This window comes from Oncorhynchus nerka, linkage group LG2 (genome assembly GCF_034236695.1).
Source record: "Oncorhynchus nerka isolate Pitt River linkage group LG2, Oner_Uvic_2.0, whole genome shotgun sequence".
Lineage (NCBI taxonomy): Eukaryota > Metazoa > Chordata > Actinopteri > Salmoniformes > Salmonidae > Oncorhynchus > Oncorhynchus nerka.
The window spans coordinates 71313676-71341514 of NC_088397.1; the positions used below are offsets into that span (position 1 = coordinate 71313676).

The 27839-nt window shown below is 43.2% G+C and overlaps 1 protein-coding gene and 1 pseudogene across 2 annotated transcripts; one reads left to right on the plus strand and one right to left on the minus strand.

Annotated features, from left to right (window-relative positions):
• Window positions 1-766: 766 nt before the first annotated feature.
• Window positions 767-8377, plus strand: LOC115141556 (TBC1 domain family member 20). 2 transcript variants are annotated; one of them, XM_029680542.2, is made up of 8 exons: window positions 767-973; window positions 1676-1908; window positions 2036-2116; window positions 4965-5151; window positions 5309-5410; window positions 5533-5674; window positions 6145-6329; window positions 6838-8377. In XM_029680542.2, exons 2-8 carry the CDS (start codon window positions 1713-1715, stop codon window positions 7103-7105), a joined length of 1161 nt encoding a protein of 386 aa, XP_029536402.1. In that variant the 5' UTR covers window positions 767-973; window positions 1676-1712; the 3' UTR covers window positions 7106-8377. The 2 variants fall into 2 exon arrangements, with proteins under 2 accessions (XP_029536402.1, XP_029536393.1); XM_029680533.2 differs by having other exon boundaries at window positions 1723-1908.
• A 4510-nt stretch (window positions 8378-12887) lies between these two features.
• LOC115131592 (uncharacterized) lies at window positions 12888-26087 on the minus strand (annotated as a pseudogene).
• Between the last annotated feature and the right edge of the window lie 1752 nt (window positions 26088-27839).

Here is a 27839-nt window from a genome sequence, read left to right on the forward strand (position 1 = left end):
CGCATTTCCATATGCGATTTACCCCAGTGTTTTAACCAAAAGGCTCAGACTTTTCTGTTTCCATCTACGTGGTCCGGCACCCATGTCTCACTGGGCCATGGCTCCTGCTATCACTTGGGACCAAAGCCAGGCCACTGGCACTTTTCAGATTTCATTTACATAACAATGGCTAACACCTTCTCACAAAGCAACTGTTTTGATTATGCAGAGGCTGTTGATTCTGCTCTTCACAAGTCCTCACTGTCAGCCCAACTATAACACAAGGGTGTATACACGACACCCTTTTTTTAGAAACGAAAACTTAATTATTGAAATTAAACTGGTCCATGAAAATGTGCATATAAAAATAATCAGAGGCGCAACGTTGGTTTTTAGAAGTGGGTGGGCATTATTATTATGATACATTTTTTATCCTGTCGGATAAACACTCCAAACAGCCTACCCAACTGCTCAGAGGCGGTCCTCATGGTCCTAATATTTTGTGAACTGTATGACTTAGATAAGGAGAGATTGTGTGAAAATGTTGGAGAGGCTGGACAGGGTTGAGGTGGTGTAGTGTGGGAAAAAAAAGTGGAGACTAGGGCTCTAGTTCACTTTCTTAGAGAAACACATGAAGATAATTTAATGTACTGTAGGAAGGTCGTGACCTTCCACACACTCCAGTACAGTAGGTGGCGGTGTAAACACCTTAAATGTTGGCGATCCGACAACCCAATCCCAAAGAAGAAGGAAGCAGCAGCAGCAGCAGCAGCAGCAGCAGCTAGCTACCTTGTGCAGGCAATAATGATATGGCCTATCACTGGGCCAGCTTGGCAACTAGCTTGTAGGAGTAACCATTTGTAATGTATAATCCATTTGGTGGTGGAAGAAAATTATATCGATCGAGTAATCTACGATGACAATAGGACTATCGTGGAAACCATGAAAAGATCTAGAAGTGCGTCTTCACCTTTGAATGGGATAGGAAAACAAGGTATGTATTGCTAGATGGCGTAATGGACATTCGTTTAAAAATGTATAAATATATGTGTTTTTAGTTAACGTTAGCTAGCTAACTAGTTACCTGAATTAGTCGGAAGGTGTCTCTGTCTAACTAGTTAGATATTTGTCATGTTTGCGCGTAATTCGTGTTAGATTAACTAGCTAGCGAATGTCATGAGCTGGAAAATGTAGCTAGCTAACTAGCTAATTGCATTAACGTTCGCTAACGTTAGCTAAAAACATATAATTGACTGGTAAGGTTACCCGTTGATTTGGAGACATGGTCTCCTAAGTATTTCATCAAACATAAGGACAAGAATAAATACTACTTACTTGCTTCCTTGAAATACATTTTTAGGTACCTAAATAACTCACATTTCTTCATACTGTAAACACACAATTATTCCCATTGTGTGGCATAGTGGCATCACTATCAAGCAAAGTGCAGGGGGACTGTCTTACAAATCCAGGCATAAGGTCATGAAGTGGGCTCACTACTACATTGCATGATGGCTGGCAACTCTGAGAATGTGGTTATTTTACTGGAGTGCTCCCTCACTTTAGCGAGCTGGGAGTCTGCAGTTCAGTTTTGTGAGTGATGTACTTGGTTGTCTGTTGGCCGTTTGGCCTCTCCACTTCCGAGTATAGCTATCTCAGGAGGATGTTCTGGCTAATGGCCACTGTGTTACTGTAGCTGCTGTGGGTTGAGGGACCTCAGCTGAACCATTGTCATGTGGACAGATGGCGACTCCCGGAGGAAGAGGAAGGTGGCAGAGATCTCTCAGGCCCTGAATGTGACGCCGGTGGATGTGGCGGCACTAAGGAGGATGGCCATCAGTGAGGGGGGGCTGCTCACAGACGAGATCCGCTGTAAAGTGTGGCCCCGGCTGCTGAATGTGCCTACCGACACCCTGCCTGAGAAACCAGGTAAGCTGCCTGGGCAGTGGGCAATGCTACTGACAGACCATAGATGCCACTGAGGCTACAAAGGATACTAGACCACAATTAAGTGCAGGGGCACATATTCACCCTTTTCTTATTGTCTTTTCTCCAGAGGAAATAGAGAGGGAGAATAATAAGGACTATAACCAGGTGCTGTTGGATGTCCAGCGTTCCCTTAAAAGGTTCCCTCCTGGTGAGTGACACACATTTGTATTTATTAGGGATCCCCATTAGCCAAGGCAGCAGATACTCTTCCTGGGGTCCAAACACATTAAGGCACTCACATTTGTATTTTTAATTTAACCTTTATTTAACTAGGCAAGTCAGTTAAGAACAAATAATTTTTTATAATAACGGCCTACCGGGGAACAGTGGGTTAACTGCCTTGTTCAGGGGCAGAATTATTATGATTATTATTTTTTTTACCTTGTCAGCTCTGGGATTCAATCCAGCAACTTTTCGGGTTACTTGCCCAACGCTCTAACTACTAGGCTTACCTGACTCCCCACATTACACATAAAACAAAAGATAAAACACTACATCATATAACATTGTTACCCCACTACATATCTACAACACAAAATGTATGATACCACCATACAACAATATTACAATGTGCATGTGTGTGTAGAGTGCATTTGCTAGCGCCTGTATGCGTGTGTCTGTACCTGTGTCTTATCAGTCCCTGCTGTTCCTTAAGGTGTATTTTTATCTTTTTTTTGTTATCAGATTCTACTGCTTGCATCAGTTACCTGATGTGGAATAGAGTTCCATGTAGTCATGGCTCTATGTAGTACTGTCGCCTCCCATAGTCTGTTCTGGACTTGGGGATTGTGAAGAGACCTCCTGTGGCATGTCTTGTGGGGTATGCATGCACACCTCAGACTGTGTTCTTAGAATAGCACTAAATCATGTCAGGTTGTGTTTTGTCATTGTCTGTTTTGGCTGTCCCTCTTGAATTTGACTTGTGTGATGCAGATGTACAGGTACGCAACCCTGTCATTTTGTATTTGTTTCTTTTGGAGGGTGTTCTATGTGTCACTACTTTCTTTATTAAAGCAGCAGCAATCCTAGCGGTTGGAGTATTGGCCCAGTAACCTAAAGGTTGGTAGTTTGAATCCCCTAGCCGACAAGGTGCAAATCTGCCGGTGTGCCCTTGAATATAGCACTTAACCCTAATTGCTGCAATGTTGCTGTTGCTAATGGCGGAACTTGCCCGAGACACCTCTCAGAGGGTGTCTCGGGAGTTGGGATATGCAAATAGCACATGGACAAATATGCACCCACCTAATAATAATAATACTAATTATTATTAAGAAAGTCCAAAAATTGATAAAGAAGAATCTGATTTACCGAACGCTTTGAAATTCTGCCATGCTTGTTTCTCGGGCATGGCCCGGGAAAGTTTTGCCATTTTTGTAAATTAAAGGCATGATGGTTTTATGGCAAAATCCTGCACGGAGTCTTCACCGTGCGCTGCCACTTTAAGAGTGCAGCAGCAGTCAGGAAGGAGGAAATAAAGATGACTCTTCCGGCTCTGTGTAGGGGCTATCGGTTCTAACGCATCAGGGGTAGCGCGATAAAGACGATCAAACTTTAAAATATATAAACTAAGCACGCTGAAACTACAATACTTCTTCAGAGATGCACACACCGAGATGCAGTTTGACGGTGTGTGCATCTCTGAAGAAGTATTGTAGTTTCAGCGTGCTTAGTTTATATATTTTAAAGTTTGATCGTCTTTATCGCGCTACCCCTGATGCGTTAGAACCGTTCAAGCCTCTGATCACATGGATTACTAGCAACATTGTTGCAAGCTTTTGTCAAACAACCAACGATTGTGTCAGATGGACGAATGCACGTTCAAGCCTGGATGCAACAGCTAAGCTCATCTCTTTCTATCTCCTTTATCTCCTTCAGTTCTTTACACTGAAATAATTTATCTCTTTGTGCTGTGTTCTCTTTTATTTTCAGTACCTTTGGTGAACTAATGATGAACTTTTTGACTTTTTAGTTAAAGGGAGGTTGCGTGAGTTTGTTTTATTGAACTGTTGATTTTGTGTGGGACTATTGACATTTGGCCAAGAAGCTTTTTGGACATTATAAGGCCTTCTGTTTTGTCTATGGACACATTCACACACACATTCATACCCCCCCTCACTCCTCCACTGGGAGGTAATACAGTATATTGCAAATTCTCTAAGGTGTATGACTGAGTTCCTGTTGACATCAGTGCATAAAGGCCAAGTTATTCATTTATTTCAATTTATTTCACCTTTATTAAACCAGGTAGGCCAGTTGAGAACAAGTTCTCATTTACAACTGCGACCTGGCCAAGATAAAGCAAAGCAGTGCGACACAAACAACACAGAGTTACACAGACTTGTAGACTTGTAGATGACCTGGAGCCAGTGGGTTTGGCGACGAATATGTAGCGAGGACCAGCCAACGAGAGCATACAGGTCGCAGTGGTGGGTAGTATATGGGGCTTTGGTGACAGAACAGATGGCACTGTGATCGACTGCATCCAATTTGCTGAGTAGAGTGTTGGAGGCTATTTTGTAAATGACATCGTTAAGGATCGGTAGGACAGTCAGTTTTACGAGGGTATGTTTGGCAGCATGAGTGAAGGAGGCTTTGTTGCAAAATAGGAAGCCGATTTAATTTTGGATTGGAGATACTTAATGAGTTTGGAAGGAGAGTTTACAATCTAGCCAGACACCTAGGTATTTATAGTTGTCCACATATTCTAAGTCAGAGCCGTCCAGAGTAGTGAATCTGGGCGGGCGGGTGCGGGCAGCGATCGGTTGAAGAGCATGCATTTCGTTTTTACTAGCATCTTTAAGAGCAGTTGGAGGCCACGGAAGGAGTGTTGTATCGCATTGAAGCTCGTCTGGAGGTTTGTTAACAGTGTCCAAAGAAGGACCATATGTATACAGAATGGTGTCGTCTGTGTAGAGGTGGATCAAAGAATCACCCGCAGAAAGAGTGACATCGTTGATATATAGAGAGAAGTGTCTTTGACCCCTCTCCCTGTTTAGGCATGCCAGACAAGCAGCGTGAGGGCCTCCAGGAGGAGCTGATTGACATCATCCTGCGGGTGCTGGGAAGGAACACCCAGCTGCACTACTACCAGGGATACCACGACATCGTGGTCACCTTCCTACTTGTGCTGGACGAACGTCTGGCCACTGCTCTGGTAGAGAAACTCTCTACCCACCACCTCAGGTGGGTCTTTGTCTGTTTTGGTGTTCCATTCACACAGGAGCTTGGCTTTAAAATGGGGGTTAAGTAGAAGGGGAATCCATTTTGAAAAGAGAACGTAGCCAGCCTAATCCTGGTTCAATTTGTCACGTTGTGGTCCTTTGCTGTTCCTTTACTGCAGGGACTTTATGGACCCAACCATGGACAACACTAAACACATCCTTAACTATCTGATGCCAATCATCGAGAGGATCAACCCAGAGGTGCATGACTTCATGCAGCAGTAAGCATCTCTTCTCTTGTTCTGTTAGTACAATCAGTAATTAGTCAAATAATCAATGAGCACAACTAATGAAGATACAATACCAATAATTTGACTAATGTTCCACTGGAATGTGTCTCCAGGGCAGAGGTGGGCACCATCTTTGCCCTTAGCTGGCTCATCACCTGGTTTGGCCACGTCCTATCAGATTTCCGCCACGTTGTGCGGTTGTATGACTTCTTCCTGGCGTGCCATCCTCTGATGCCAATCTACTTTGCTGCTGTGGTGAGTGTCCTCTAAAGTGGAGCCCAATATAACACTCTCCTTTTTTCCTTTGGTCAGGGGCTAGATCATTCTTAGAGTTCAAATGTGCCTCAAATCAAGTGTTTGCTTATGAATAACATATTTTTATTTTTGCAGCAGAGCTTAGCTGACCACTTATGCTGTGCTCTTCCCTTTGGACAATAGCTTCTAAATTGCCCCTGAGGAGTTTAATAAAACTGCAATAGATTCAATAGATTCATAGACCAGGGTTTCCCAAACTTTTTGCCCTAGCACTAAACATCTGATTCAAATAATCAAACCTTGATGAGTTGGTTATTTGAATCTGCTGTGTAGTGGTAGGATAAAAACCAAAACGTACACCGAGGGGGCCCCAATACAGAGTTTGGGAAACCTTGGCATAGGCCATAGACCGCATGCTGTTAACGAGTTGTTGTATTGTGTGTGCACTGTTTGGTCGGTGTCTAATCCAGATTGTGCTGTACCGAGAGGACGAGGTGTTGGACTGTGAGTGTGACATGGCGTCGGTGCACCACCTCCTGTCCCAGATCCCCCAGGACCTGCCATACGAGACACTCATCAGCCGTGCAGGAGACCTCTTTGTCCAGTTCCCCCCCTCCGAGCTGGCCAGGGAGGCTGCCCAACAGTACAGTCAACAGTAAGATTGTCTACCTACTTTCTCGCTTGTCTCTTTTTGCCACAGTCTCCCATGGATCCCCCCCTACAGATCCTCTACCTCCTATCTCCTGTCTGTCTTTTGCTCTCTTTCGCACCCTCCCTCTGCTACCTGCTGTTGAGTCACAGCCCCTCAACACGCTCGGGTGAGATGGTGTGAACTGTCGCTTTAATAACCTGATACTAAGAGAATTCTGTTCCTTCCTTCTCATTAGCCTGTATGACTGTTACTATCATGTACTTATTCCCAGCACATTTAAACAATAACACATGAATTTGAACTTATACATACCCCAAGCTAAGGTACTGTATATTTAGGAAAATACATGTCCGTCCTTCTGAGGTTTGCTCTCCTATACCACTAGTAGTATAGGTGAACTATAGAACTAGTTTGTTGTAGAAGTAACAAGGTTTGCCCCAAACAGCTGTGACTTCCCCAGCGTTGTCCCAACAATAGCTGGCTGGCGTTAATGTTTTCCTTGGTCTCTCAGGACAGCAGCTTCCACCTTTAAAGACTTTGACCTGGTCTCAGAGCAGCAGCGGCCTGACTCAGTCCTGCGAAGGCGGCTGAGGGAGAAGCAGGCGCTGGAAGGAGCAGCTGCAGGGGCCATGGTGACGATGGCACAACCCACTGTGGCCCGACGCTTCGTACGACTGGCCGTCATGGGGCTCACTGTGGCCCTGGGGGCAGCTGCCCTCACCTTGGTCAACACAGCCCTGGAGTGGGTGCCCAAACTGGACTTGCATCTCTTCCCCTGAGCGAGGGGGGGACTTGGAGGGAACAAATGGGGGCTGACGTACAGACTTAAACAGGGCGGCTATTACAGCAGAAGACGTACACGAGAGGGAAAGAGAATATGGAGTTCTGTTCCCTATCATGAAGGACGAGAATGGAACAGAGACTTGACTGTTAACTTTGTCTTTAATTTATATTTGTAAATAAAATAACTGGATACTGATAAATGTTGTGCACAGAGTGATTAAGCTATTTATGTGATGGCAAGCGGCAACTATTAAGGCTTTGGGTTACTAGTTGAAGAACAGTCACTGGGGTCGAAACTGCTGCCAATGAAGAGTGTGTGTGATTGTGTCCGAGATGGCACACTTGTCCCTATGTAGTGTACTGTATAGGGTGCCATTTCAGATGCTCTGTGTGCATGCTATTCGGTTCAAGGGTGAGTTAAATGACCCTCTGAGCCTCACATGGGCCATGTTGGCACAAGGACAGAGTTCTCGCAAGCCCCCCTCTGGCCTGCTCCCCCCCCCCCCCCCCCCCCCGCTGTTCAAGTCAAATTGCCTGCCCTAAAACACGTCCTTCTTTTCATTACTGTACCAAGACCAAATACACAACTCCCATCTTTGTATGTTTAGCACTTAATTGTGTCATTTTCTAAAGCATTAACTTATAGGAAATATAATTTTTGCACAAACACACCACCCATATTTATCATGGATGACAATTTGCATAAGTTATGCCTAAAATAAATGAGTAATAGGTTAGCTTTGTGATCTCGGACAAAGCACCGATGGCACTGCCAGATATCCCATAAGCCCTGACTGGATCCCATGCTTTTATTGCACAATAATTAAATCCTATTTAGTTAGTTCCACATGTCTTCACATTTCAGCAGAACTCATTATACTCACCAAATGGCTTGGTTGAAGAAAGGACAGGGTTTTTGCGCATTTCATTTTTAGCAATGTCACTTGAGCTTGTTGACAGAGTAAAAAAAAAAAAAATGTGATTCATTGGACCTGCTCATTTGTTCAACAGAAATACATGTGTATAATCATGTGTAGTCGACTTGATTGCGACACAGATACTCAGCAGTGCCTATTTTGGATATCAAACAATACAGCTCCATCAGTCTTATTTACAATAGGTGGATTTTGTTGCACAGAAATTGCCTCATTCTGTATCATTGCACTAAATGTTTTTTTTCTGCCTTTTATGTTGATTTCTGTTGTCATGAGAACAATTAAAACATTTACAAGATCAAAGCAAATAAACTACCTAGGTTGAGTGGACAATTGTATCTGTTTAGTTCCCTATGTGCTTATACAGTATTTCTTTAGGGTCAATGCAGTCTATTCATGGTTTATACAGTCTCTGCCAACACTAAGGGCTAAAAATGAATCTTCCAAGCAGTAAAAGTAGAAAATCTATTTTTTTTGATCATTCATCAAGAAAAGTTTTTCATTCCCAAAGTAAATAATGCTTTACATTGGTCAAACATTTGATTGTAGACATTGTGCTCTGCAATGGTATTATCCTTTAAAAAAAGTACCTCATGAACACACGACTTGCAGTGTTAATTGTCTACGCTGAACAGATTGGCTGTAGTCATCAATGACAAAAATGTATGGCTTCTGCTTGGAGTGTTCAAACAAACACTTCCAAGATCAGGCTGGAGGAATGGTCAAACCATACTACAGAAGAAATTTGATTGTTCATTACCACCTTTTGATAACAACTTAGAAAATCTAACAGAACAAATTAATGTTAAATACTCTATTAGAGTTGTACATGCTCCGTCAAAAGTCAAATTAATCTGCTTGACTTGTTGCTGTGTATCTTTTACATTGTCTAGTATTGATGAATTAAGGTCTTGACTAGCACTTTATGGAGACCCGTCTCAGTTTACTACTTAAGTTAAACAATTAGCCAACATGACATTTATTTTCTACATCAAAGACAATATTCAATATTCTTCCAGGGTCGGAGACTTGCCATTCAACAAAAACCTAAAGAAAACAAGCTTCTTGAATTTATATCACAACACTGTTTTGTTCAAATGGAGTGTCCCCTGTCAGATAAAGGTGGTCTTCACAAAAAAATACAGTTTTATATCTTTATGTTTGAAGCCTGAAATGTGGCAAAAGGTCGCAAAGTTCAAGGGGGCCGAATACTTTCGCACGGCACTGTATATTCAACCACAAAGACCAGGGAGGTTTTTCCAATGCCTCGCAAAGAAGCGCACCTGTAGTTAGATGGGTAAAAAAATGAAAAGCAGACATTGAATATCCCTTTCAGCAAGGTGAAGTTATTAATTACACTTTGGATGGTGTATCAATACACCCAGTCACTGTAAAGATACAGGCATCCTTCCTAACTCATTTGCCGGAGAGGAAGGAAACCGCTCAGGGATTTCACCATGAGGCCAATGGTGACTTTAAAACATTAGAGTTTAATGGTTGTGATAGGAGAACTGAGGATGGATCAACAACATTGTAGTTACCCCACAATACTAACCTAAATGACAGAGTGAGAAGAAGGAAGCCTGTACAGAATACAAATATTCCAAAACATGCCTGTTTGCAATAAAGCACCAAAGTGAAACTGCCAAACGTGGCAAAGAAATTAACTTTTTGTCCTGAATACAAATCATTATATTTGGGGCAAATCCAACACAACACATCACTGCGGACCACATTTCATATTTTCGAGCATGGTGGTGGCTGCATTATGTTATGGGTATGCTTGTTTTTTAGGATAAAAATAAACTAATAGAGCTAAGCAAAGGCAAAATCCTTTAGGAAAACCTGGTATTCCAACAAACACTGGGAGACAAATTCACCTTTCAGCAGGACAATAACCTAAAACACAAGGCTGGCATAAGGCATACACTGGAGTTGCTTACCAAGACGACATGAGTGGCCTAGTTAGAGTTTTGACTTAAATCATCTTGAAAATCTATGGAAAGACTTAAAAATGGCTGTCTAGCAATGATCAACAACCAACTTGACTTGAATAATTGTTTTAATAATAATGTGCAATTATTGTATAATTCAACTGTGCAAAGCTCTTAGAGACTTACCCAGAAAACCTCACAGCTGTAATTGCTGCCAAAGGTGATTCTAACATTTATTGACTCAGGGGTGAATACTTATGTAAATGAGATATTTCTGTATTTAATTTTCAATACATTTACAAACATTTAAAAAATATATATGTTTTCACTGTCATTATGGGGTATTGTCTGTATATGGGTGAGAAAAAAATCATGTTTAATCCATTTTGAATTCAAGCTGTAACACAACAAATGTGAAATAAGTCAAGGGGTATGAATACTTTCTCAAGGCACTGTAAATTGTATAAATTCATATAAAATATTTAAAGCATTTAATGAGACAACTAAAAGATGTGCAACATGAAAATATAGTTCCATTTATATTGTGTAATCTAATGTCAAACCAACTTTGCCAAGGTCACACACCAGCCGGTTTGGGGTCACATAGAAAGGTCCCTGTTTTTGAAAGAAAAGCACATTTTTTGTCCATAACATAAAATTGATCAGAAATACCATGTAGACATGGTTAATGTTGTAAATGACTAAAACATGGCAAAATGTGTAGAATTGTAGGAAATGTGCTGTTTTCCTGCCCTGGATGTTGGTGACCCGGGGTCCCAGATGTGTCAGTCCGGCCCTGTAATTGAGGATTGTTGAGGATTGAAAATGAGTAATCCTTGAACGGTTTGTACCATAGAGAATGATAGAGGACTCTTCTTTGTATCTGTCCCATTATGGTGACTGTGCGCACACAAGCAGTGCCAATGAGGCCAACTCCATTTTGAAGTGGTCCATTTTCTTATTCTAATACTTCTATGAGTTGGTAAACAAACTGAAAGGATCCACACTGCCACCTGGAGTGTGTTGTCTGAACAGGTATAAAGCCAAGGTTGGCGATGTACTGCCACCTGCAGTTATGGAATGTTTGCTCACAAGCATAATTCATTGGCTGGTTCCTCCTGATGACCTGGATGGAATTATGTAATCCTTCCTTAACCCATAATAAGTCCCACCCAGTTGACTACTTCAAAATGATGAAAGTCCTCAATGGCGCAGCTCATGCTAAAACAGGCTTTTGGGCACTCGGGTCCTCTATGATTCTTTATGCTGTGTCCCCATATGGACTACCCACCCAGCACTACGTTGAGATGGAGTGGGGCCCCTCAGTGGCAGTTCTGGCATTTAGGTTGGCAACGCACCCCATTGACTCAACATCATGGGGCGGCAGGGTAGCCTAGTGGTTAGAGCGTTGGACTAGTAACTGAAAGGTTGCAAGTTCGAATCCCCGAGCTGACAAGGTACAAATCTGTTGTTCTGCCCCTGAACAGGCAGTTAACCCACTGTTCCTAGGCCGTCATTGAAAATAAGAATTTGTTCTTAACTGACTTGCCTAGTAAAATAAAGGTAAAATTTAAAAATAAAAAATACACAGCTTCCTAAGTTGTAGCTCGTAAAAATTGGTTGCAACACTCACTACCGAGTTCCGAACTGCCTCTGGAAGCACGTCAGCACAATAACTGCTTGTCGTGATCTTCATGAAATGGGTTTCCATGTAGCAGCAGCACACAAGCCTAAGATCATCATTCGCAATGCCAAGTGTCAGCTGAAGTGTTGTAAAGCTCGCTGCCATTGAACTCTGGAGCAGTGGAAACGTGTTCTCTGTAGTGATGAATCACGCTTCCCCATCTGGCAGTGCAACGGACAAATCTGGGTTTGGTGGATGCCAGGAGAACGCAACCTGCCTGAGTGCATAGTGCCAACTGTAAAGTTTGGTGGAGGAGGAATAATGGTCTGGGGCTGTTTTTCATGGTTCAGGCAAGCCCCCTTAGTTCCAGTTATTGAAAATCGTATCTTATCTTAGCCCTACAGCATACATGACATTCTAGACAATTCTAAGCTTCCAACTTTGCAGGAACAGTTTGGGGAAGGACATTTCCTGTTTCAGCATGACAATGCCCCCGTGCACAAAGCAAGGTCCATACAGAAATGGTTTGTCGAGTTCGATGTGAAAGAACTTGACTGGCCTGCACAGAGCCCTGACCTCAACTCCATTGAACATCTTTGGGATGAATTGGAACGCCGACTGCGGGCCAGGCCAAATTGCCCAACACCAGTGCTCGACCTCACTAATGATCTTGTCTCCGCAGCAATCTAGCGGAAAGACTTCCCAGAAGAGTTGAGGCTGTTAGAGCAGCAACTCCATATTAATGCCCATGATTTTGGAATGAGATGTTTGACGAGCAGGTGTCCACATACTTTTGGTAATGTAGTGTATTTTAGGTTATCACTGGGAAGTGTTTACCTACTTAGATGTAAAATGAGAAATCAGATGGATTATATCTGATCTAAGATATCGGAATGCCTTAATAAAGAGTATAGCAGTCAAACTGGGCATGGTAAATTTATCTTAGCTCAAATTTGGTGACCATAGTGATATGTTTGAAATGGAGCCATAGGGTAGGTCTAAGAAGAATAGTCTAGCATGGTGAGGTATTAGAGTGGGGAGGCAGAGTAGCTGTAACTGTAAGAGTACAGTTTGGAGTAAGTGTATTTATAAGAGTAACTGTAACTGAAGAGTAATTGTCTTATGTTCGGAGTAGCTGTAAATGTCAGAATAACTGTAACTGAAGAGAAATGGTCTTATGTTCGGAGTAGCTGTAAATTTCAGAATAACTGTAACTGAAGAGTTATTGTCTTATGTTTGGAGTAGCTGTACATTTCAGAATAACTGTAACTGAAGAGTTATTGTCTTATGTTCGGAGTAGCTGTAAATTTCAGAATAACTGTAACTGAAGAGTAATTGTCTTATGTTCGGAGTAGCTGTAAATGTCAGAATAACTGTAACTGAAGAGTAATTGTTTTATCTTCAGAGTAGCTGTAAACGTCAGAGTAACTGTAACTGTCGGATTAACAGTAACTGTAAGAGAAACTGTCTTACGTTTGGTCCCCAGCGAGCCGGCCTGGTGACCCAGCAGATCTCAGTCTTACACATCAGTCAGAAGATCCAGTCACAGCCATCCTGCTTCTGAATGACTACTTTGGACAGTGCATGGCCTCCCCGTTCTGCAGTAAGGACTATCGAAGAAGACAACAGAAGCTCACGGTTAGGTTTACCCATAGATATCATATCACAGTTCAATAGTGTAATAAGCCAATTGTAGGTTTAATCAAGGTCAGGTTCACCTTTAGACTTCTCATAATATTTCAGTAGTGTAATAGGCGGATAGTATGTGTAATCAAAACCCATATCACAGTTCAGTAGTGTGATAGGCGGATAGTATGTTTCATCAAAACTCGCTATAGGCTTCATATTGCAGTTCAGTAGTATAATAGGCCGATAGTATCTCATGTTCAATCAAAAACAGGTTTGGTGGAAATCCACTGGGGTTCTCTGCCTCAAACCTTATTACAGAGTCACTGGCTTACTGGTGCTCTTTTATCACTGACGTGATCTTCCTGTCCGGGTTAGCGCTCCCCTTTGGGTTTGTGCCGTGGGCGACATCTTCGTGGGCCTTGTTTCAGGATAGTAAGTTGGTGGTTGAAGATATCCCTCTAGTGGTGCTTTGGCAAAGTGGGTGGGGTTATATCCTGCCTGTTTGGCCCTGTCCGGGGGTATCGTCGGATGGGGCCACACTGTCTCCCGACCACTCCTGTCTCAGCCTCCAGTATTTATGCTGCAATAGTTTATGTGTCGGGGGGCTAGGGTCAGTCTGTTATATTTAGAGTATTTCTCCTGTCTTATCCGGTGTCAAATAAAATAAAATCAAATCAAATTTTATTTGTCACATACACATGGTTAGCAGATGTTAATGCGAGTGTAGCGAAATGCTTGTGCTTCTAGTTCCGACAATGCAGTAATAACCAACAAGTAATCTAACTAACAATTCCAAAACTACTGTCTTATACACAGTGTAAGGGGATAAAGAATATGTACATAGGGATATATGAATGAGTGATGGTACAGAGCAGCATAGGCAAGATACAGTAGATGGTATCGAGTACAGTATATACATATGAGATGAGTATGTAAACAAAGTGGCATAGTTAAAGTGGCTAGTGATACATGTATTACATAAGGATGCAGTCGATGATATAGAGTACAGTATATACGTATGCATATGAGATGAATAATGTAGGGTAAGTAACATTATATAAGGTAGCATTGTTTAAAGTGGCTAGTGATATATTTACAACATTTCCCATCAATTCCCATTATTAAAGTGGCTGGAGTTGAGACAGTGTCAGTGTCAGTGTGTTGGCAGCAGCCACTCAATGTTAGTGGTGGCTGTTTAACAGTCTGATGGCCTTGAGATAGAAGCTGTTTTTCAGTCTCTCGGTCCCAGCTTTGATGCACCTGTACTGACCTCGCCTTCTGGATGATAGCGGGGTGAACAGGCAGTGGCTCGGGTGGTTGATGTCCTTGATCTTTATGGCCTTCCTGTAACATCGGGTGGTGTAGGTGTCCTGGAGGGCAGGTAGTTTGCCCCCGGTGATGCGTTGTGCAGACCTCACTACCCTCTGGAGAGCCTTACGGTTGAGGGCGGAGCAGTTGCCGTACCAGGCGGTGATACAGCCCGCCAGGATGCTCTCGATTGTGCATCTGTAGAAGTTTGTGAGTGCTTTTGGTGACAAGCCGAATTTCTTCAGCCTCCTGATGTTGAAGAGGCGCTGCTGCGCCTTCTTCACGATGCTGTCTGTGTGAGTGGACCAATTCAGTTTGTCTGTGATGTGTATGCCGAGGAACTTAAAACTTGCTACCCTCTCCACTACTGTTCCATCGATGTGGATAGGGGGGTGTTCCCTCTGCTGTTTCCTGAAGTCCACAATCATCTCCTTAGTTTTGTTGACGTTGAGTGTGAGGTTATTTTCCTGACACCACACTCCGAGGGCCCTCACCTCCTCCCTGTAGGCCGTCTCGTCGTTGTTGGTAATCAAGCCTACCACTGTTGTGTCGTCCGCAAACTTGATGATTGAGTTGGAGCGTGCGTGGCCACGCAGTCGTGGGTGAACAGGAGTACAGGAGAGGGCTCAGAACGCACCCTTGTGGGGCCCCAGTGTTGAGGATCAGCGGGGAGGAGATGTTGTTGCCTACCCTCACCACCTGGGGGCGGCCCGTCAGGAAGTCCAGTACCCAGTTGCACAGGGCGGGATCGAGACCCAGGGTCTCGAGCTTGATGACGAGCTTGGAGGGTACTATGGTGTTGAATGCCGAGCTGTAGTCGATGAACAGCATTCTCACATAGGTATTCCTCTTGTCCAGATGGGTTAGGGCAGTGTGCAGTGTGGTTGAGATAGCATCGTCTGTGGACCTATTTGGGCGGTAAGCAAATTGGAGTGGGTCTAGGGTGTCAGGTAGGGTGGAGGTGATATGGTCCTTGACTAGTCTCTCAAAGCACTTCATGATGACGGAAGTGAGTGCTACGGGGCGGTAGTCGTTTAGCTCAGTTACCTTAGCTTTCTTGGGAACAGGAACAATGGTGGCCCTCTTGAAGCATGTGGGAACAGCAGACTGGTATAGGGATTGATTGAATATGTCTGTAAACACACCGGCCAGCAACGTTTAAATGTCTTACTCACCTCGGCTGCAGTGAAGGAGAGACCGCATGTTTTCGTTGCAGGCCGTGTCAGTGGCACTGTATTGTCCTCAAAGCGGGCAAAACAGTTATTTAGTCTGCCTGGGAGCAAGACATCCTGGTCCGTGACTAGGCTGGATTTCTTCCTGTAGTCCGTGATTGACTGTAGACCCTGCACATGCCTCTTGTGTCTGAGCCGTTGAATTGAGATTCTACTTTGTCTCTGTACTGACGCTTAGCTTGTTTGATAGCCTTGCGGAGGGAATAGCTGCACTGTTTTTATTCGGTCATGTTACCAGACACCTTGCCCTGATTAAAAGCAGTGGTTCGCGCTTTCAGTTTCACGTGAATGCTGCCATCAATCCACGGTTTCTGGTTAGGGAATGTTTTAATCGTTGCTATGGGAACGACATCTTCAACGCACGTTCTAATGAACTCGCACACCGAATCAGCGTATTCGTCAATGTTGTTATCTGACGCAATACGAAACATATCCCAGTCCACGTGATGGAAGCAGTCTTGGAGTGTGGAGTCAGCTTGGTCAGACCAGCGTTGGACAGACCTCAGCGTGGGAGCCTCTTGTTTTAGTTTCTGTCTGTAGGCAGGGATCAACAAAATGGAGTCGTGGTCAGCTTTTCCGAAAAGGGGCAGGGCCTTATATGCGTCACAATGATCCAAGGTTTTTCCACCCCTGGTTGCGCAATCGATATGCTGATAAAATTTAGGGAGTCTTGTTTTCAGATTCGCCTTGTTAAAATCCCCAGCTACAATGAATGCAGCCTCCGGATAAATGGTTTCCAGTTTGCAAAGAGTTAAATAAAGTTCGTTCAGAGTCATCGATGTGTCTGCTTGGGGGGGGGGGGGTATATACGGCTGTGATTATAATCGAAGAGAATTCTCTTGGTAGGTAATGCGGTCTACATTTGATTGTGAGGAATTCTAAATCAGGTGAACAGAAGGATTTGAGTTCCTGTATGTTTCTTTCATCACACCATGTCTCGTTAGCCATAAGGCATACGCCCCCGCCCCTCTTCTTACCAGAAAGGTGTTTGTTTCTGTCGGCGCGATGCGTGGAGAAACCCATTGGCTGCACCGCCTCGGATAGCGTCTCTCCAGTGAGCCATGTTTCCGTGAAGCACAGAACGTTACAGTCTCTGATGTCCCTCTGGAATGCTACCATTGCTCGGATTTCATCAACCTTGTTGTCAAGAGACTGGACATTGGCAAGAAGAATGCTAGGGAGTGGTGCACGGTGTGCCCGTCTCCGGAGTCTGACCAGAAGACCGCCTCGTTTCCCTCTTTTTCGGAGTCGTTTTTTTGGGTCGCTGCATGCGATCCATTCCGTTGTCCTGTTTGTAAGGCAGAACACAGGATCCACGTCGCGAAAAACGTATTCTTGGTCGTACTGATGGTGAGTTGACGCTGATCTTATATTCAGTAGTTCTTCTCGACTGTATGTAATGAAACCTAAGATGACATGGGGTACTAATGTAAGAAATAACACGTAAAAAAAACAAAAAACTGCATAGTTTCCTAGGAACGCGAAGCGAGGCGGTCATCTCTGTCGGCGCCGGAAGTTGTTGTCCTGTGTGAATTTAAGTATTCTCTCTCTCTCTCTCTCTCTCTCTCTCTCTCTCTCTCTCTCTCTCTACCTCTACCTCTACCTCTACCTGATCCCTAGGACCAGGACTCCTGGCCTGATGACTCCTTGCTGTCCCCAGTCCACCTGGTCGTGCTGCTGCTCCAGTTTCAACTGTTCTGTCTGCGGCTATGGAACCCTGACCTGTTCACCGGACGTGCTACCTTGTCCCAGACCTGCTGTTTTCAACTCTCTAGAGACAGCAGGAGCGGTAGAGATTAAAAAATACTTTGAATGATCGGCTATGTAAAGCCAACTGACATTTACTCCTGAGGTGCTGACCTGTTGCACCCTCTACAACCACTGTGATTATTATTATTTGACTCTGCTGGTCATCTATGAACATTTGAACATCTTGGCCATGTTCTGTTATAATCTCCACCCGGCACAGTCAGAAGAGGACTGGCCACCCCTCATAGCCTGGTTCCTCTCTAGGCTTCTTCCTAGGTTCCGGCCTTTCTAGGGAGTTTTTCCTAGCCACGTGCTTCTACACCTGCATTGCTTGCTGTTTGTGGTTTTAGGCTGGGTTTCTGTACAGCACTTTGTGACATCAGCTGATTGATTGAAATGGTGAGCAGAAACAGAGCTCTACCACTTAGAGGGAAATAACTATCTGTCTATTACCACATTACCTCCAGCATCTGTGTGGTCTGTTTTGCAGCCATGTCTTTCTCAGCTCTTTCTCAGCGTCTTGAAACTCCTTGCAGTTCCTGTCTTTGTGGATGGCCTTAAAAGGAGGCAGACAAAAAGGTTTTTGTCCAGGCACCCATCTTTATCTTCATAATTTATTTTAGCATTCAAGGGGGGACCAGGGAGGAGGAGTGAGAGCAGAGGAGACAGCTGTTCTCTGCAGAGCTCACACATAAACTCGTTGACTTCGTCCTCAAAGATGCCCCAGCCAGCGCAGTCAGGAGTTTTGCACTGGTAGCTGTTCTCACTCCACGTCTCTGTGATACTGAGCCTCAGCTCTAGAAACTTCCGGTTCTCCTCCCGAGAGAGAAGCTAAAGAGACAAAGAACAGGTCACTGTGTAAAGTACAACAGAATTGACTAAATATGTGTTATGGTGATGTGTATCTTTCACAAAAATATCTTTGGGTCTTTTAAAGCACCCTTCATAAATTATACAAGGTAATGTCATCACTTGATACAGATAACCATCGTGAGATAGCCTGGGTACAGGTTGTTTTTTTTCCTTAGCCAACAAAGCATAAACAGACTGGCTGACAGGCTTAGAGTGAGAGCACCAGCAGGACTCACAGATTTGATCTCCCGGTCATGCAGCTTGCTATCACAGCTGTAGTTTTCGTCCTCATAAGAGCAGGTCACCTCTGCATACATGTTGTTCACTATGGTTCCTTTAAGACACTACCAGCTTAGAAAACACACCCAAATAAGGTCTTTAACCTGTACACATCTCTAATTACTTTATTATTTAGATGGCAGTTTTGTTATTTATTTATTTATTACAGATTAAACATTCACAGAAACATATTTAATATTGATACAAGGTGAGTAAGACAACAATTTCAGATTAAACATACATTTGTATTTCATGTCTATATTATTAATAGCAGTGGAGCGACAGTGATCTACTCAAGAGAATACCAGCCAGGGCTTTGTCTCAATAGTTGTAGCTTTATTTCTTTGTGCACGAGACAATGGAACCCAGTAGTCAAGATGAGTCATACCTGCAGAAAACATGCAGGCACTACCACAGTGTGGCTCCCTCCACTGGCAGAAGGGAGCAGTAGCAGATAGGACAGTCCAGCTCCTCCGTGTTGGAGACGAGGACGCTACCTGCAGAAAACATGCAGGCACTACCGCAGTGTGGCTCCCTCCACTGGCAGAAGGGAGCAGTAGCAGATAGGACAGTCCAGCTCCTCCGTGTTGGAGACGAGGACGCTACCTGCAGAAAACATGCAGGCACTACCGCAGTGTGGCTCCCTCCACTGGCAGAAGGGAGCAGTAGCAGATAGGACAGTCCAGCTCCTCCGTGTTGGAGACGAGGACGCTACCTGCAGAAAACATGCAGGCACTACCGCAGTGTGGCTCCCTCCACTGGCAGAAGGGAGCAGTAGCAGATAGGACAGTCCAGCTCCTCCCGTGTTGGAGACGAGGACGCTACGTGCAGAAAACATGCAGGCACTACCGCAGTGTGGCTCCCTCCACTGGCAGAAGGGAGCAGTAGCAGATAGGACAGTCCAGCTCCTCCGTGTTGGAGACGAGGACGCTACCTGCAGAAAACATGCAGGCACTACCGCAGTGTGGCTCCCTCCACTGGCAGAAGGGAGCAGTAGCAGATAGGACAGTCCAGCTCCTCCGTGTTGGAGACGAGGACGCTACCTGCAGAAAACATGCAGGCACTACCGCAGTGTGGCTCCCTCCACTGGCAGAAGGGAGCAGTAAGCAGATAAGACAGTCCAGCTCCTCCGTGTTGGAGACGAGGACGCTACCTGCAGAAAACATGCAGGCACTACCGCAGTGTGGCTCCCTCCACTGGCAGAAGGGAGCAGTAGCAGATAGGACAGTCCAGCTCCTCCGTGTTGGAGACGAGGACGCGGCGTCCGTTTCCACCACTCAAGACATTCTTCTCCCGCTCTTCCTCCAATGCCTTTATCATCTCACTTACTTAAGTATATTTTAACGATTACATTTACTTTTGAGACTTAAGTACATTGTAAATCAAATACAAATAGTATTTTACTGGGTGACTCACTTTTACTTGAGTCATTTTCTATTAAGGTACCTTTACTTTTACTCAAGTATGGGTACTTTTTCCACAACAGCAAATGTGTTTAAATCCCTGTTAATGAGCCTTTCTTATTTGCCAAGATAATCCATCCACCTGACAGGTATGGCATATCAATAAGCTGATTAAACAGCATGATCATTACGTAGGTGCACGTTGTGCTGGGGGACAAAAAAGGCCACTTTAAAATGTGCAGTTTTGTCACACAACACAAAGCCACAGATGTCTGAAGATTTGAGGGAGCGTGCAATTGGCATGCTGACTGCAGGAATGTCCACCAGAACTGTTGCCAGATAATTTATTGTTAATTTCTCTACCATAAGCTGCCTTCAACGTAATTTTTGAGAATTTAGCAGTACATCCAACCGGCCTCACAACCGCAGACCGCATGTAACCACACCAGCCCAGGACCTCCACATCCGGCTTCTTCACCTGTGTGATTGTCTGAGGTTGGGTGGGGGTGCTGAGGAGTGTTCATGTCTGTAATAAAGCCCTTTTGTGGGGGTTAAACTCATTCTGATTGGCTGGGCCTGGCTCACCAGTGGGTGGGACAGGCTGCCAAGTGTTTTTTTTGTTTGTTTGTATTTAACCTTTAGTTAACAAGGCAAGTCAGTTAAGAACAAATTCTTATTTACAATGACGGCCTACCAAAAGGCCTCCTGCGGGGACGAGGGCTGGGATTAAATATAAAAAATAAAATACAAATATAGGACAAACACACATCACGACAAGAGAGACACCACACCACTACATAGAGATATCTATAGTAAGACAACCACATAGCATGACAGCAACACATCAAAACACAACATGACATCAACATGGTTGCAACACGACAACAACATGGTTGCAAGACAACATGGCAGCAGCACAACATGGTGGCAGCACAAAACATGTTACAAACGTTATAGACAGCAGCACAAAGGGCAAGAAGGTAAAGACAACAATACATCACGCGAAGCAGCTACAACTGTCAGTAAGCTCAAGACTGTGTCTTTGAATGAAGAGATGAAGATAAAATGGTCCAGTTTGAGTGGTTTTTGCAGCTCGTTCCAGTCGTTATGCCCTCCTTGCCCACCCATGGCTGTACCCCTGCCCAGTCATGTGAAATTCATAGATCCGGCCTAATTTATTTATTTCAATTGACTGATGTCCTTACATGATCTATAACTTAGTAAAATATTTGAAATTGTTGCATGTTGCATATTTTTGCTCAGTATAGTGGTGGAATAAGAAAAACCCACACAAGTCTCTATTTAGCTATATTTAATGATGACATGATCTTATATCTTGCATCCATCTTTTTACAGTAAAAAGCATTCACCTGCTGGTACTGTAAAGGGGCCATCTTCTCTAGCTGGAGTCTCTGGACCTCCTGCTTATCAGGCTGGTAAACCTTGGGTACTTTATAACCTGCTGGTCTCTCAGACCCACACGCCCGGGCCGCATTGGCTTGTTAGCATAGGTGTACACAGGGCATGACCAGCCCACCTGGTTGTCCACACACACACACACGCATGCAAGCACCCACACACGCACGCACAAACATTAATGTAGAAACAAATGGTTATTGTATATACAGTGGGGAAATTTTGGGGAAATTATATTATTTTAAACTAATACTCAGAGAAATCAGAGAAATATATTTTGTTTAGGGCAATTCCACAGTAACAGAGTGATGCGATTTTTCACTTTAAAATGTATGCCAAACAAAAACGAATGATTGCAAAGTTAAATAAACCATACAACTCTATGCACAAGGACTACTTATAACAATTTCCACTGAAAATTTTACATGAACATATTTCAGAACAGTGCAGATATAAAGTTTGATAACAGCATGACAGAATGACGGTTTGTGCTGTTTGTGCCGTCATTCTGTTACCAAACTTTGCAATATACAAGTCGGAAGATTACATACACTTAGGTTGGAGTCATAAAAACTTGTTCACCAGCTATCAGTAGCTAAGGGAAGAAATCTGTGGGCATGCGCAGAGAGTGAACCATAGGCGTGAACAACAGTGGCAGCAAAAGGTAAAGCCCTGTATGGGATTGTTTTGAGTACATTGCTGGAAAGGACAAAAGAAAATGTATTGTAGTGTCAGAAGATGGTAGCGTGTGTGGAACAGAGATAAAAGGGAAACCCAACCTACCTCAAAGTTCATCTATACAGCACCCACAAAAAATCATACAAACAGTTTCAGAATAAAGACAAGGCGAGACAGTCAACAGCTATTCGTAGCTGCACATCAGGACAACCAACTTGAACAGTTTGCATGAAAAGAGCAGAAACATGGCAACCTCATTCAAATTTACATTTAACATTTACATTTAAGTCATTTAGCAGACGCTCTTATCCAGAGCGACTTACAAATTGAGTTTACAAAAATAAAAGCAATAGTTAGTTTATTCATCCAGTCTGGCAAGACTGTGCGGTGAGACAGCATTCAGAAAATTCAACCAAACACTTGATCCCAAATGTAAAAGTCCTGGCACGGGTTGATTGCTTTGCAAATGGATACAGCAACCCTTAAAGTTAAGGAAATTCTGAAAGAGACATGAAAAACAACCCTGTGTGTTTACGGATGGAGCAAGAAAGGACTGACTGCTTCTTTTATGTGCGTATCAGTCTGCTTCTATCACCCCTCCTCCAACAAGGCACAGCATAGGCAAGGCACAACAGATCACCGACCATTTCGAATCCCACCGTACCTATACTCCTCTATGCAATCTGGTTTCCGAGCTGGTCATGGGTGCACCTCAGCCACGCTCAAGATCCTAAACGATATCATAATCGCCATCGACAAAAGACAACACTGTGCAGCCGCATTGATCGACCTGGCCAAGGCTTTCGACTCTGTCAATCACAGCATTCTTATCAGCAGACTCAACTGCCTTGGTTTCTCAAATGTCTGCCTCGCCTGGTTCACCAACTACTTCTCAGACAGAGTTCAGTGTGTCAAATCGGAGGGCCTGTTGTCCGGACCTCTGGCAGTCTCTATGGGGGTTCCACAGGGTTCAATTCTTGGGCCGACTCTTTTCTCTGTATACATCAATGATGTCGCTCTTGCGGCTGGTGATTCTCTGATCCACCTCTTCGCAGATGACATCATTCTGTATACTTCTGGCCCTTCTTTGGACACTGTCTTAACTAACCTCCAGATGAGCTTCAATGCCATACAACTCTCCTTCCGTGGCCTCCAACTGCTCTTAAATGCAAGTCAAACTAAATGCATGCTCTTCAACTGATCGCTGCCCGCCCGCCTTGCATCACTACTCTGGACGGTTCTGACTTAGAATATATGGACAACTACAAATAACTAGGTGTCTGGTTAGACTGTAAACTCCCATTCCAGACTCATATTAAGCATCTCCAATCCAAAATTAAATCTAGAATCGTGCAACAAAGCATCCTTCACTCATGCTGCCAAACATACCCTCGTAAAGCTGACTATCCTACCGATCCTTGACTTCGGCAATGTCATTTACAAAATAGCCTCCAACACTCTACTCAGAAAATTGGATGCAGTCTATTATAGTGCCATCTGTTTTGCCACCAAAGCACCATATACTACCCACCACTGTGACCTGTATGCTCTCGTTGGCTGGCCCTCGCTTCATATTCGTTGCCAAACCCACTGGCTCCGGGTCATCTATAAGTCCTTGCTAGGTAAAGCCCCACCTTATCTCAGCTCACTGGTCACCAAAGCAGCACCCACCCATAGCACGCGCTCCAGCAGGTATATTTCACTGGTCACCCCCAAAGCCAATTCCTCCTTTGGCCCCCTTTCCTTCCAGTTCTCTGCTGCCAATGACTGGAACGAATTGGCTTTGGGGGTGACTGAAAAAACGATTTCCCCAAAAAACACAACTTGTAACATATACGCAGGGAGTCAGGAAGCAGGTGCAGTAGGTGAGTTTAATTCTAAGAAACATGAAGATAATCAAAACAGGAGTAATGTACAGAACATAAACAAAACCAATACTGCCTGAAGATTGAGGCTACTGAAGGCTAAATAAAGGGAGCGTAATCAGGGTGATAATGAAGTCCAGGTGTGCGTAACAAAGGGTAGAAGGTGTGCGCAATAATGGCTGCTAGCTGTGCATAATGTGGGTTGCCTGGACAGGTAGACCCAGTAGACCTGGTGTGAGAGAGCAGGAGTAGGCTTGACATAACTATAGGCCTACAGCACATAAATGGCTCCTAGCCTCCCATGCATAAGGCTACACTAAAACTGAAACTTGATAATATAATCACAAAATATAAATAATTGTATGAACTCAAATTCAATAAAAACTAGTCAACCAAGTCTGAAATCTAACTGAAACTAAACTGAATTTCAAATATAAATATAAAAACTATAATAAAACTACAATAACCTTGGTGGAAACTATTTGTTTTAGTTTTATTTGAAGTTATACATTTGAAGGTATTTCTGTTGGAGTTTACACAGAGAGAATATGCTGGCTTGCCGGGTCCTCCATATTATGTCACATTCCGCAAAAAACAATTCTTCATTCTTCGGAATTGTGATCAGTTTTATTTAATAACTCAAAAGATGTTAAAGGAAGGTGTAACCTTTCATTGGGACTTTTGATGCATATACTAATGCAAATCCATATAATACATGTGGTTACATTTAGGCTACCTGTCCTTTAAGTGTGCATGTGTGTATGACAAGCTGATATACTGACAACCTGTGGGCCTTGCTCAGTATAATAGGTTATTTTTGGAAAACCAAATGGTGCTGTAGGGTGGAGTGTCCTTACGGTCTAGCCGATGGTGCTCCTCCTGGTTCAGTTGATCCCAGCTGAGGTTGACAGCATGGGCAGACTTGATGTACAAGTAGGCCTGGTCTTCATTATTCCTCAACCAATGGCTGAGTCTTACTCCTCAGCCAGATGCTTCCCGATCACCCAGCTCTGCAGAGATGGATTCAATTCATGGTTAGTATTGATCTGTGGAGAGATTCAAGAATACATGGGAGCTCTGTCTCTACTTGTTTTCATACAAATATGTGTATTAAAGACACTGAATAAATATCAGAGAAAAAATATATGACATTTAAAAAATAAATATGATATTGTTTAATTGCTGTTGGTGAAAATGGAGTTGCATCAATAATTTGTTTTACCTTCTCTTTCAGATCTGAAATGGTCATGTCGAGTGTTACCAACAAGGCAACAGGAACATAGTTATCTGAATGTGCATCCCGACTCCCAACTTCAAACTGCAGCAAAGCAACCATAAAAGGTAACTGGGTCTGAATTACTCTGCACTTAAACACATTTACAAAGGTTTTACTATTCATTCAGTTTTTCAAGAGAAAGGTGGGAGCTAAAGTGTAAAGTAAGTAATCCACAATCCCTTGTACCTCGTGGTTACATGTCGATTATTCCACTTGTGTTTGCTCTCATATACAGTATAGGCCAATCCTATGTAATGTTAAGTATGACCAACAGAACACTACTAAATGATTCCACATACCGAATAGAGTCCTGGGAGTAAGCCTTGTGGGAGATCCTGACAGACATTGGTACACACAACTCTGCCAGCTGCTCCAAACACCTCTTGGCTTCCTCTTTGTCACCACAGCAGATGGCCTCACTCAACAACAGGGCTAGCTCCTCCACTGCAGTAGAAAAATAACCTTTTCATCAATGCATAGAACAATGCTAATTTTAACTTGGTCAGAGACCAGATATTGCATGTGCTGATTTTCACATATTACAGTATGTCATATTATGTGTCACTATCATTGCTCTTTGGCCCTTTATTGACCTGCCTATTTAGACATTATCAGGAAATCAGAAATGAGAACCACACAAACATAGGCTATGCCTAACTTTATTATGAATAACCTTTATTCTTACCCTCCTTTTAATCTTAAATTGCTTGTGAACGTCACCTCATGAGAAGACATAGTTTGACCTATTTTATGAAATTACAAGCAAAAGAAAATCATGATGCAGAAGAATAACACAAAGTGAAAAACAACATTATGCAAAATGGAAACGTTCACTTTGACAGCACCCTTTCACTTTGACAGCACCCTTTCACTTTGATAGCACCCTTTCACTTTGACAGCACCCTTTCACTTTGACAGCACACTAAGGGCAATATTTAAATTGTATTGTAAACTAAATAACATGATATTTTAGCCATAAGTATACTTTAGCTATAAAAGTGCAAAGGGGTGCAAAGGGGATTCTCAGCTGATCAGCTTTCAGTTACGTAAAATGGCTATCAGACTTCTTCGTACAGTTTCCACAACTGTTTACAATAGAAAACCTTTCCTTTGCCTCAACATTTGAATGTAATTATAGAACTTGAACCTTCTCTTTACGTGTGTAGCTATTATCAAGATCAGAAGCAGTAGCGGTGAGTGGGTAAAATCACTGGTGAAGCCAACCTCTGTCCAGTGAAGTCCACAAAGCATATTGCATGTACTGTACAGTAACAGACAGTTACATGACCTACATCATGGTCAAGCAAGTTAATGTTTCTGACATTTTCAGACGACTAAACAACTATTGATTTAGAACCACAGAGAGTTACCGCAAGTCGTAAAGAAAACAGGAGGTGCCTCCACTATTCCAGCACCATTTCACGTTTAAACGTTCAACATCATCAAATCACTTCTGCTTAGTCTAATACTGTTATGAATTTTACTAAATGATGTATACATTTAATGTAGAACTATAACTAACATAATTCTACCCTGTCTCTGTATAATGATAAATCATGTTTGTCCATAAGAAAGAGGGACTGTTAGCAGGCAAGGAACTGTGGCAGACAACTTGTGACCACTATGAAACTGACAGGGAAGGAAGTCTCCCCACCTAGGGAGGGGAGAAACATTGGACTTGCAGTAGATTGTGTAACATATTGTAGGATGTGATAAGCAATGTATGAAGACATGTAAACTATATTGTCATTGTCTGAGAGGAGGAGGGACATTTATGACGAAATGAGAGGTATATAAACCAATGTACATGTAACGATGGGCAGAGTTCTCTTAAAATAAACGTTGCTGACTATTGTAGACTGGCCTCTGTCTGTTTCATTTCAACAAGAACCTTACAAATTCTTGGTAACAGACCGAGTAGTTTAATTGAAGTTCAGTTTATGAACATTGAAAACATAATTCTCTTAACAAATACAGTGACAATTAAAAGATACACCCATTTTAGTCCAATCAACGTAAGCTAAATATGATGTGGCTGTCCATGATTCTGATTTCTGTGTGCGTGTGCGCATTTGTGCAAGTAGAAAACATGTTGACTCACCCTACTTGTAGAGAAACACCAATGCCATCCTCCTCTCTGTAAAATACTTATATGTTGTGTTGTCCTAGGCTACCTGGCTAAAATTCTTGCTCTCTAACCTAACTTCCATGAATGGGCAACTTTAGCTAGTTAACATTAGCCTTCTACATCTAGCTACATATTGCACTTCCATCCTCTCAGGCCAGGGGCACAACAATGTATGAATTAATGGTTGGATCAGAATCGCATTATAGTCATTGGCCAGTATGGGGAATTACGTAAAACCAGAAGTCCAAATCACTATCTCCCTCCATAGTTAATTTAGGAAAGGGACAATTGTAGCTAGATGGCTAGCCAGCCACCGGAGGACAACAACACAACGAGATGCAAAAATTCGATTTTTTTTCAATAAATGAGGTCTGATAGGAGTGAGGCCAAATCCAAGCTGGCTTCCCTTTACATATTTTTTT